This window comes from Poecilia latipinna, unplaced genomic scaffold (genome assembly GCF_001443285.1).
Source record: "Poecilia latipinna isolate Pla-1442-1.1 unplaced genomic scaffold, P_latipinna-1.0 Scaffold549, whole genome shotgun sequence".
Classification (NCBI taxonomy): Eukaryota; Metazoa; Chordata; class Actinopteri; order Cyprinodontiformes; family Poeciliidae; genus Poecilia; species Poecilia latipinna.
The window spans coordinates 109,148-121,515 of record NW_015113165.1 but is presented as its reverse complement, the minus strand read 5'-3'; the positions used below and the strand labels follow the sequence as shown (position 1 = coordinate 121,515).

Sequence of the window (12,368 nt, the reverse complement as noted above, 5' to 3'; positions counted from 1 at the left end):
CGAGTTGGTTTTATTTATAAGATGACTTGCTTTTGTTGCCTCGGCTGCAGTAAAATGGATTTAAATGCTGCATCGCCTTGCCAAAGCGTTTATGATCCTGGAACCTTTCCACTTTTAATCTCACAACCACTAACTTTCATGTAGGCTGTTGGGATTTTATGCAACAGACCATCACAAATCAGTGCGTAGCGCTGAAGCAGAAGAAGATGCTGCGTTTTAATCATCTTGCTACAAATAACATTGTAAAAACTGCAACGTGCCTTTGCCTCATTTAAATAAAATTCAGTGAAATTCAGTTGGAAATGAGTAGATTGAGCTCTGTGTAGGTTAAGATCACAGAACTGCTTCTTTTTATACTGAAGACCTCAGAGAAACAAGTAACTAAGAAACACAGCAGACAAGCCAGGGAGAAAGATGTATAGAAGGTTGAAGCAGGGTTATGTTGGTGTAAGAGCCCTGAACATCTCATGAAAAACTAATCCATTCCCTAAAAATAGATTATGGCACGACTGCAAATCTTCCCAGGCTTGGAAACAATCATCTCATTTGTTTAGTTCACATTAGAAATGAGTTGATTGTTCTCATCACAAAGCGATCCAACGGATCTCCGTCCTCAGCTTCACAGGAGTCCAGAAAACAAGAGTACAGAGCCCTGTGGTGCTCCTGTGCTGCTGACAACCTGGTTAGACACACAGTCCTCCAGTCTCATAAACTGTGGTCTGTTTGTCAGGTAGTCACAGATCCAGGTGATCATTGAGGCCTCCACCTGAGTCTTCTGGAGTTTCTCACAGAGCAGATCAGGCTGAATTGTGCTAAATGCTCTGGAGAAACCAAAGAACGTGATCCTCACAGTGCTGCAGGTTTTGTCCAGATGACAGTGGTTTTGCTGCAGCAGGTGTGTGACGGCGTCTTCCCCTCCAACTCCAGATACTTAATGATGTGGGTTGTCAGGGCAACAGGTTGTTGATGATCGATGGGGGAAGGGGATTTTTCTTTGCACCAGAACCAAACGTATTATTTTTGAAGCACTTTCATGTGGTGTTTATCAGCAAGTGAAAGCAGTTGAATTGTTTTTCACGGATGTTTATTTTTATTTTTTATTTTTTAATTTTAAAGCAAGAAAAGCCAGGAATTATGTTTTGCTTTTGTTTTACCACCAGATTTGTTGTCTTCCTTCATATAATCATGTAGTCTATGCTGTGGAGGAACGTGTGTGTCGCCGTGTCTCGGTCTTTTGTGACACATCTCACATTTTACCTCGAGGAGAGCCGGTCTCATTTTTCGCAAACCTGAGCTCGTTGTTAACGGTAATCAGATCCACTTGGGAAAGTGAATGAAGTGAATCCACAGTGTGTGTATTTCACCATCACTATGTTTTTTGTTTTTTTTTTCATTCTTGCCTTTGCACAGAATACTTTGTCATCTTTAGCTCTTGTAAAGTAGCACTTTAAACTGTTTCAAGATGTTAGAGACAAACATTGTGTTCCTTGCTGATTCCTTGTGTTCATAATTTTCTAAATGCTACATAAAAGCAGGTCTGGACTCACAGGGTCGTTTTATCACTAATCTTAACCTGAAATCTGTTCGGACAGATTCAATTTCCATTTAAACCCCAACAAAACAAAAAAAATAAAGTGTATCCATGCATAACTGGTGCGCCTTATCGGCGCTGCTGTGTGTTTACACATCAATAATGCAGCGTCACAACCGAGCTTCTCAGCAAACCTACAATTAAGGAGATACGATTTCCTACCTCTGTTCGATCCCTTCCCCAAAATGAATCAGGTTGTCCTGCTTTAAAGTGGAAAGGGAGGCTTCCAGAAAGCAAACAAGGATGTCCGGGTATTCAGATTCTCTAGATTAGTGTATTTATTTCATCATTGGTCCTAAAGGCTCTGAAAATCTTTATATTGCTGCAGAAACTTCACACTGGGACTCAAGTAATTTGGATTTTGTGGCCTTCCATTCTTCCTCCTGGTCTTAATTATCCAATAAGATAAATAAGTCCTGAAAATAAATCTTTAGACCAGTGAGATTGAGTCCAGTCTTTTTCTTGTTAGCTAACTGCTGGAGCCGTCTATGGGTAAGAAGAGGCTTAACAAAAAAGAAACAGTTTTGTAACTTGTGTCCTGGATACATGCTCGTGATGCACAGACGTTACCACACTTTTTCCATCCACTAAACTTTCCACGGATATACTAAGATATGGCAATCTGTGGACAGCTAGCTTCTTTAGTAATGATCTCAAGTCTTTTATTCTCCTTGTGACTGGCATCACTACCCGCCTGCTGAACATGTCAGGTCAGCAGCCTTTCTTTTACTCTGTAAGCTACAACACAGCGATTACATCATAGTAGGGTGTGAAGAAATTCTACTTTTAAAGATGTTTATGATACATTCTAAATTCAAGAGAACCTAAATGTTGGTGGGAGTGGGGGGAGATCCCAGAGTTGGGTGGAAGAGTCAATATCAGGAGAAGCAAAATTCAAACTGGTTAAATCCAGTGTGTCTGTCATGAGGAGCCGTGTTGTTGGTCCACATACTTTCTAAATCGCCTTTTCAGTTTACTTAGAAGTCCTTGCAGTCAGATTTAGATTTTACGAGCAATCAGGTGCCTTTATACCGTTAAATGTTTCAGATTTGGTGTCTTTAATAATGACCAACCCGGTTACTGTGAGTGTGGAGCAGCTTGTTTTTCCATTCCGCTGCTGCTGCTGCCGTTGCTGCTCGCTGTGTCAGGAGGGGGGAGAGAGAGAGAGAGACTGCGGCGCAGCTTCTGGCTGCAGGATGGCGGGACAGCAGCGCCAAGGATGCGGCGCGGATTGGAGAAAAGTTTAGGGACGCCGCACATAGCGGCGCATCATGCATGGCGCGGAAGAAAAAGAAAAAAGTAAAAGAAAAACACAGCCGCAGCCCGGAATACATCGGCTCCCTTCTGCGCCCTCTGATGCACCAGCCGCTTCCTCTTGGCCGCGAATATTAGCGCACGCTGACCGGCCTATGCGTCAACCGGTCCGCCTCCTCCGCCTCCGTCGCTCCACCTGCATGATCGGCGAGCCAGGTGAAGGGTGAGTGTAAACACCAGCTGTGGGTGTGGTGCCATTTCCAGAGCATGTATGACGGCCGCGTGTATTTATGCACATGAGCGAGAGAGAGAGGTGGACTGGTGAGACGGCTGGTTTACAGAAAGCAGCGGAGCAGCAGGGGGGACGCGGGCTGCAGCTGGTCCTGTTGCAGAGGAGACAACCAGGGGGTTCCCACCGACTGAGGTCAGTAACAAACCCCTTCTTATATGTATAGGTATATATATTCAATCTAAAGCTTAATTGTAATTTCTGATTTGCTTTTGTTGAACTAAGCCGTCGGTCTGGGATTTATCTGTTTTTTGTTGTTGTCCACAATCTTCCTTTTTGTTAGCAGTCAAAATAGTAGATGTAAACAAGTCCAAACGGTGTTGTTTTTGTTGTTGTTGTTTTTTGTCTTTAGCTCATGCTTATGCAATCTTTATCCATGAATTTGGCCAAATCCTTTGTTAAAATTCCTTTGTAATTAAAGCCTTCCCTCCATTTTCTCTCAAAAAAACAAAAGCAAACACACGTTCACCTGTTGGCCCCTCCCTCCCTCCACAGTGACAGGAGCTATACTCACATCTGCACAAGTTTGATTGGAAATAATAAAATAAACATATCTTCCTTCAATGTGTGTAAAATGGAGCACTTGATCCCAGAGCAGAAACTATTATTGATGTAAGCCAGGGGTGTCCAAAGTGGGTCCTGGAGGGCCGGCATCCTGCATGTTTTAGTTCTGTCCCTGGTTTAACGCACCTGGATCAAATGATGGCTCATTAGAGGCCTAAGGAGAACATTGAGATGCTGGAAAGGTTATTACCACCACCAGGGAGAGAACTAAAACATGCAGGATGCCGGCCCTCCAGGACCCACTTTGGGCACCCATGATGTAAGCAAAGCTTAGAAAAACAGGTTCGGCCGTCTGATCGTCTGGGGGAAATTGCACAGCCGCTGCTTATATTTCCCTTGTGAAATGGTAAACCCAAGCGTGAGTGATGATAAGTGGTAACGGTTTTCAGGTCATGTGGGAGTGTGATTTAATTTGGTGTTGTTCCTGTAATCTGTTTTGTAAGGCTTTATTGATTTCAGGCCACTGGTGTGGTGGTGTTTTTTTTTTTTTTAGAGGTGCTTATGTCCAAGTAAAATTAGACATTAGATGTGGCGCCCTGTTGAGAATTTGATTTGGGCTCCACTTCCAGTCAAACCCATCAGCCATCACATTGTTGTGCATTTTAAGATTCTTGATTTTTGCATTAAGACAACAGATATATTGATTTAATAATAGAATTTGTTTCTTGAAATCTTACAGTCGGGTCAGATTCATTGTGTATGCGCCGATAAGTTTCAATGGAAAACGATAATTTATTGATCTGTTGTTTGATTTGCATTTATTTCCTCTGCTATGCAAGTCTGACACCATCACAGGCTCGTGTAGCAGAAGTGATTGGTGGATAGTAAACAAATTAAACTATAACTCTCACCTATCAGACTGTAAATGTTCCTAAGACTCACAACTAATAGTTACAGGGTTTTTTGTCAGTTCTTTTAAAGCCTAAATAAATGTGATCTAAAAAAAAAAAGAAAATATGTAAATCACTTAAAAGTTACCACTCAAACATCAGAAGTGGTGATGAAGTTGACTTATTTCTTTGGTCAACTTTGTGTTTGAGGAATCTTAAAAGTAATCTCTATTCACAAAAATAACGTTACAAGTGTCTTTTTGTGATAAACCAAAAATTGCTTTGTCTCAATGAAACTGGAAACGCAGGCCAACACGTATTTAACGTTGCGTTTGTTTTTGGATACACTCGAGTGCACACAGTACATTCCACATGTAACGTTAGCATGTATTTCCACTTGTAACAACCGTTCAATACGGAAAAATAGAACTGTAACATTGTTGCACTCCCATTTATTTGTGCTTGGGTTGACATTTAAATGCATGGTTCTGTGAAAAGTGTTGCTGTTTGTATCAATATTTTAACTTCTCCTCAGCAGCACGCACAGTCAGAACTTATGTTACAGTTCCAACTTTTAAATCTCATTCAAACCACTTCACTTTTCATTTCCTTTCACCTCTGTTTGCCCACTCCCCAGCTGGCAGGATGAACTTCAAAAACATGTGGGAGTACCTGGCCTGGCTCTACTACCAGTACCTGCTCATCACCGGCATCTACGTCCTGGAACCGTGGGAGAAGTCCATCTTTAACTCTGTCCTCTTCTCCGCCATTGCCATGGTGGTCTACACCTCGTACGTGTTCGTGCCCATCCACGTGCGTCTGGCTCTGGAGTTCTTCTCTGAGATCATCGACGGCCAACCGGAGAGCGCCGTGGCGCTCATGAACTGAAACGAAGGAGGAAAACGGAGGGAAAAGACTCATAAAAAAACAGAAGAAGAAGAAGGGGCGGCTTATAAAGCCTCTCCCTTCTTCACCGGAACCACAAGCCGGACACTTCATCGATACTGAAAACATGAAGATCTTGCCAGAATGATCTGGAAGCCTTACTCACGTCTTTTTGGATCCCACGCCCTCTGGCCTTACCCGATGGTATTACACAGCAGTGCTTTAATTTCCTGCACTATTGAAATGTTTGGTTTTCCTTTTCCTCCCCATATGTCCCGTTTGAGTGCATCCCACCTCCGGGTTTTGCATGATGGGGCCAAACGTGACAGGTGAATTTGCATGCTTGACAAACAACAAAGCACAACCGGTCTCTCTTTCTTCTGCAAACGTCATGAAGGTATCCCAGTAGCTCTGATTTTTAGCTGAATAAGATCTGGACAATATGGAATATATTTTTTTTTTCCAGAACTAAAGCAGTAAAGGTCATGAAACTTTTTTGTTAACTTTTCTTTCTCTTTTTCTTAATCTGGTTGTGTTTGAAATAACAAATGCAATATACTTAACATCTAACGGCACCCCACCTAAAGTTATATAAAAAGCCTCAGAATATTTAAATCTTTTACCAGAGTAACACAGTCTTTCACAAAACATGGAGAAATCTAACTTTTAATTTGAGAACATTTAAGTGGAGGAAAAAAAAATCCAACATCAAAAAAATGATTTACTCAGTTTCAACGATGTTCGCCTTCATTTGATAACTAAAAAGTAAGTGTATTTAAGCAGCTTTTTAAATTTATACTTTACTTTTTTAAGTTGATCTGAGCGTCTAATCACTTTTTTTTTGGTAAGACAAATGGGTTTCTTATCCACTATTCAAAATGGGAAAGATTAGAAAACCAATACTAAAACAAAAAAAATACCTCCAGGAATCAATTTCTTTCCCGCTTTTGCGGCATTTTCTCGCGCCAAGGTAGCATTTGGCTCTTCATCTGATATTTAATATGATGTAACACAGAGCCTTATTCTTTTTTATCCGTCCCTCAGACAAGATGTCTTGCAAAACAAGTCAGGCAAATGTGTGTTGAGCTTCATGTATTAGCAACAGTAAAACAGCTGCTTGCCTGTGTTTCCACATGTCTTCAAACAGCTGGAACTGTGGTGAATGAAGTCATTTGGCTTTGAGAAGGGAGATAAAAACAAATGTAAAGTTCAATTTTACATTAAATTTCACATAAAATTCAATTTTACATTAAATTTCACATAAAATTCTGATTAAAGTGGGAGAGTTTATCACAGCTGTGTTGACATGCACCAAATACTATGTTTTTAATTATGCTTGAGGAAATAAAAAGGGGAAAACTTTTTTTTTCTTTTTTCTGTTTCCTTGATGCACTGAAAAAGCAAACCTGAAACCTCGCAGCGCAGAAGCGATTATATTAGAAGAGAAAGCTTTAGCTATGCAACCGATGTGAACCTATCAGCTACATCTGGCCCCGAGTCTGTTTAGTTATGTGCCGATCAAAAGGAGCAATAAAAGAATAACAACGATGAAATGAGCCGAGTTTTCTTTATCTCAGTTTTTATATATATATATATATACACAATGGCATGACGGAAAGGTGTGCTGAGCACTGAACGGGGGACAAATATTGATTTAGCGCTCCTCTATGGCCGGGCTTGGCTTTGCTCGTGGCATAGCTATGCTTTGCACGTATTTGCTGTGTCACGCAGCTGGAAAATTAGTCGAAAGGAAAAAAAAAGTCTTCCTCGGCTGCAGCTGATCTGTAGAGATGACGCCTTGAGTCGTCGTGATTAGAATTGTGCATATTTCTGAGTTGAAGCTCGGCTTTAATTATTTGTGCTGTGGATCAAGGGCTCACTGATGACATGCTAATTTTATTTACGTATGTATTTATGTTCATTGGTAAATGCTTGGCTGGTTACAATGTCAGTTACCAAACGTTTTATTGCTCAATTATTTATGTCGAAGTCTCTTGTAGGCCATGATTACTGCATTGTTTGTTCTTTTATTTCTGCCTTAACGTGCTTTTTGTATTATTCCCAGTTTGTATTATGTTCCCTTGACTTTTGATAAACACTTTCATCAATGTGACACATTGTCCAGCAAGAATGAAGAGGCCTCTGAGATGCTTTTTTTTTCTCTCTCACAGTTTACCAAACTGGATGTTGTATTTCTACATGATAGCTACACGTCACTGTAGTAATCGCAAAAATAAAGGCATTGGATGACACTTATGCAGACGCTCTTTGTCTCTTTTTCGTGCTTGCTGTTTTTGCCACAACTGCTGGGAATAGTTTGAGGTACATGTTCACGTTGGATGTGGCTTCAGCTGCTTTGAAACAGAAGAAAGCCGAACAAAAAACCCCGACCTGAAACGCTTCACCACATGAGACGGATTTGGACAATAAGCGGACGAGCCACTAAACCAGTTCTTCAGAGCCGTGTTTGCCACGGTGAATCGAACACCTGCGTGGTGAGCTGCCCCTACCCACAGAGCTCTGGTGTCCTCAGGCCACGGTCTTTGTTTGACCCATTATAAAGTATGCAACACTGACTGACACACATGAATGCTCCTCCAGGCCATTTTTCGAATGCAGTGCCAAGAAAAGTAACGAGACCCGCAACTTTTATCACTTTTGCCACATTACAACTGCTACATTTGATGCATTTTCATTGGTATTTATGCAATAGTGCAAAACACAAGTACTGCATTATCACGGTGGTCATAGTAAGACGTGATTTTTTTTTCTACATATTTTCCAAATAAAAATTGAAATAGTACAAGTAATACGAAGCGTTTATTGGTTGTTGAGCCCATTCATTCTTTTTGGCAATATGGTTCGGGTATTGCCCAAAATACCTGAAATTTAATAATTTGATATAAAAAAAATTATTTGAATAAAATCTAAATTGTAAAAAAATTAAATTAGACTTGGGTGTCGGATTTGACTGGGCCATTCTAGCACAACCATTCCATTATCGCTCTCATCTGGCTAAGGTGAACTTTGACCCCAGTCTCTCAAGTCTTAGCTAAGATACTAATCGTTTTGCCAACAGATTCAACCACCTGAGTTGTGGATCTCTGCAGCTACCCCAAAGCGACCCTGGGCTACTTCTTTCATTAATGCTGCCATAGCTGTATTTTAAACTTATTCGTAGCTTTATCTGACCGATCTGGATACAGGCAGTACAGAGTAACCTCGATAATGTGGTCAAATTACACACAGGTGTTTAAGTGACCCCTGAAACTCACTGGCTGCACTGCTATCCAGAATAAAGGAGGATGAACGCAACTGCATGCCACGTTTTTTAGATATATTATAAAAATTTATTTAAAAAATCCCAATAAAAGTGGCGTGATTGCTTTTCCAGGGCACTTTACTTTTAATGCACATTTATGCCACATGAGGACGAGGATAGAGGCCTGAGTAGCAGCTTACCTGTGGTGAAGTTGGGCTACAGCAGGGCTGCTGTGTTTATGAGTTGTAACCGAACACCTTCACCTTGTATTTTTCCAGGATGTTGGAAGGCAATAGGTGCAACACCCTCAGTTGTCATCCCCCACGCATCCCAGCCCAACCAAAATGTCACTGCAAACCTCTGTCCTCCTCCTTACTTTCCTTTCTCTATGTCTTATTTGTTGTTTTTTTTTGTTGTTGTTGTTTTTTACCTTTCTTCGTCATAAAAAGTCGAGGCTTTTTCTCGTTCTGTGTCGGCGTAGCGTCTGTTTCCACCCCATGGTCTCTGAGGAGCAGCTTTTGCGTTGACACTGACCGTGTTAGTTTATGTCCCATGAATGTTAGAGGTGTAAACAAAGATGCCCACAGACTCCTAAACACTCAAGGAGACGGTTGGTGTCCTCTTTCTGCTGTGTTTACACGTGGCCCATTAGTGTTGTTCACCCAAACAATAGGAAAAGGTGCTGAGGTGGAAGGGAGACATACTTCAGCAACGTTCACACACAGCACACCTGACACAAAGGAAGACGCACATCTTTGTGTGTTTTTCTTTTCAACCTACAACGGCCCAGTTAGTGTTTAAAAGTTGATACAAGGTGCTCATGTTTGCTCATGTTACAAAAATTATTGCTGCACACAGAGAGAATTAATTTAGCAGCAGCTTGTCTGACAAAAACAGTGAAGGTAGGTTAAAGTTCACCACCGGCGAGGAAACCTAACACACTTGTTCCATAAGATGAATCACGAGAACTGATGTCTCGTATTCATCGGTCTGAAAATGTGTTTGCCTTGATGAGATGAAATCTTTTGGTGCCGTTCTTGGGCCCACCTTTTTAAAACCAGAATAATCCAAGTGTTCCAAGTGTTCGGATGCATAAAGAGGACAGGGTGGTGTGTAATGGCCTGCTTGTTTACAAGCCTTAAATGAAAGTGAATCATGCAGCACAATCACAACATCGACATTATCAACATTTTTCGTTCTGAACTTACACTGGGAGGGCTGCTGGTGATGTCCACCAGCTCTTCCATTGAAACCACTATTGCTTTCCTATTTTGGGTCTTAATACAACATGAAAACCATACAACACACACACACACACACACACACACACACACACACATTTCTCTACACTTACTTCTGCCAGTGGCTCCTTCTGCCTGGTGTGGTATTAGAAAGAGGGGCACACACACACCAGATAATAAAATACAACTAATCTGTCACTTGTGCCCTTAGCAAGTTTTCCATTGCTTGTATGCAGCAGGTTTGTCCTGCAGCTGATAATAGGAGGACTAGACTAAGTGCTTTCACTGGGACTACACTGCATTTTATCCTCCCCAGAATCTCAGATAAGTTTGAATTTTAATTGGAGTTCCCTAGGGCACCTCTTCTTCTTTTTTTTTTTTTCCCTAAATCTGCCACTGGTTGCATTTATTAAGCGTTATATCGTACGTCTTTTATATCTGTATATTTTATCTGATTTGAATGTAAAATAGGATCTGGCATTGTGTCTCTGAGACGAGATGTACAATCCATTTCCTTTCAGTTGTATCTTGGTAAAGAGACGTGTAAATATTTTAGTCATCAACACTCTGTTGCCTATTTGCATGTGGCAAAATGCTACAACAATGTACTTTTACACTTGAGTAACATGATGCTGGTAGCAGGATATCGTCCTGTAATCAGTGGGCTGCTGCTTTGAGCATTAGTATAATATTTTACTATTATATAAATAATAATAATGGTAATAATTTATGCACACTTTTGGCTTCTACACATAAAAAACAACTGTATAATGTAAACAAAACAGAACAAAGACAGCAGTAAAAAAATTAACAAAACAAACAGTGCATAGAAAAAAATGGACTCCATCCATCCATCCGTCCGTTCATTCGTTCATTTATTTATTTGTCATTCCTTCATATGAATGTAAACTCTTAACTAACGACTGGACTACATATTCAACTCTATGAAATCTGTTAAATATTTACATGTAGTAAAAATATCGGTTTAGATCTGTGGTGAACAACACTGAGCAGATCTTTGAGACATTTTTGGAAGTTCAAGCTGTTGTCACAGCTCAGTAGAAACAGTTTGGGACACCAACAGGCTTTAATGCTCGAGTCGCTTTGCATTGCTTCATATTTATGAAGAACTGTCACTGATTACCCACATGACTCTGTCATCTGCAGTCTCTTGACAAGAGGTATGCACTATCACAGAAATAAAAATGGGCAGTGCCCAGTTCTAACTCAGTGTTACATCTATTTAATGGGCTTGCTTTGAGCGAGCATTGTTTGCACGGCTGGGTGTGTTAGTCTGTGTCTATTGTTATAGAGTTTTAGGATGGAGCTTGAGCAAACACAGGCTTTTGACCGGATATTCTACACACAAAGTATAAATGTCCACAAATACACGGTATTTTATTAGCTCTACAAACTACAATGAGGACATACCTCCTGTTTGTTTTATTTGTACGTGTGTGTGTGCGTCTGTTTGCTTTAATTGTTTAAACTGTATATTATGGAGGTTTTTGGACCGGTTACAGTCAACCAAATAAGCAAACACTGGACATGAGTTGCATTATGCACACTTTAGAATATTATCACCATATATGTACAACAGAGGTTTCCTGTGGTTTGACAATAGCCATTATTTCATGCATCCAAATGTTTTCTTCCTTCTTTTCTTTACCGATGTTTGATGAAACGGGTATTGTGTTGTGACGTTAAGAGATGTCATGCAATTATTGACATTGTCACAGATCAAAGATAGACGACAAATCTGCTGCGTGACACACTTCCCGTTACTGTGGAATCTGATCCGTGAACAAGTTGAATACGACCACGGGAGAGGCTGATAAAAACCAAAGACTGGGTGGGACTGAGTCAATACTCTTTCAACTAAGATGAAAAATGTTTTTAGTCGACTCTGTTGACTAAAAATTAGGCCTGATAAAGGTTGACCGGTTTGTAATTCGTAAATATTTGCAAAGCTATATTAGTATGAATTTCCGTATATATTCACTTGATTGCGGGTACCTTGAAATCAGATTCATTGCAAGCCATAAATTCATCTAAAAGGGCAAAGAAAAAAGAAAGTCTGCCACTAAGTGGACATGCAAAGAAATAGCAGTTTCTGACTGTCCATCTTTTTGCTCCTTTGAAATAAGAAAGGTGTTAAAGTCGCCACGAAAGTACACCAAAGCCGAGTTAAGAGGAGAGTATTTTAAAGTGGTTTTGTTCTGCTACTGTTTGTAGGAATAAGGCCTTAAGTAATAATTAAAAAAAAAAAAATTAAAACAGGAAATATCCCAGTCTGAGCAAGCTGCTGTGAAGGAATGTTTGACTGATTCCAAGAATTTCACTGTGAAACTCAGCAAGGCAGGGAGGGACAGAGAAGTTGATACCAGACCTTTCTGGTCCTTCTGAGGTTCATGCAGTTTGTTAGGCAGACTAAAGCTTACCACTGAGGGTG

General features: G+C 40.5%; 1 protein-coding gene across 6 annotated transcripts; it reads left to right on the top strand.

Annotated features, from left to right (window-relative positions):
- Nucleotides 1-2,640: 2,640 nt before the first annotated feature.
- sptssb (serine palmitoyltransferase, small subunit B) lies at nucleotides 2,641-5,908 on the top strand. Of its 6 annotated transcripts, none has more exons than XM_015041402.1 (2): nucleotides 2,641-3,300; nucleotides 5,166-5,908. In XM_015041402.1, exon 2 carries the CDS (start codon nucleotides 5,174-5,176, stop codon nucleotides 5,414-5,416), a length of 243 nt encoding a protein of 80 aa, XP_014896888.1. In that variant the 5' UTR covers nucleotides 2,641-3,300; nucleotides 5,166-5,173; the 3' UTR covers nucleotides 5,417-5,908. The 6 variants fall into 6 exon arrangements, with proteins under 6 accessions (XP_014896888.1, XP_014896890.1, XP_014896887.1 ...); XM_015041404.1 differs by having other exon boundaries at nucleotides 2,642-3,068; XM_015041401.1 differs by having other exon boundaries at nucleotides 2,646-3,269.
- Nucleotides 5,909-12,368: the final 6,460 nt, after the last annotated feature.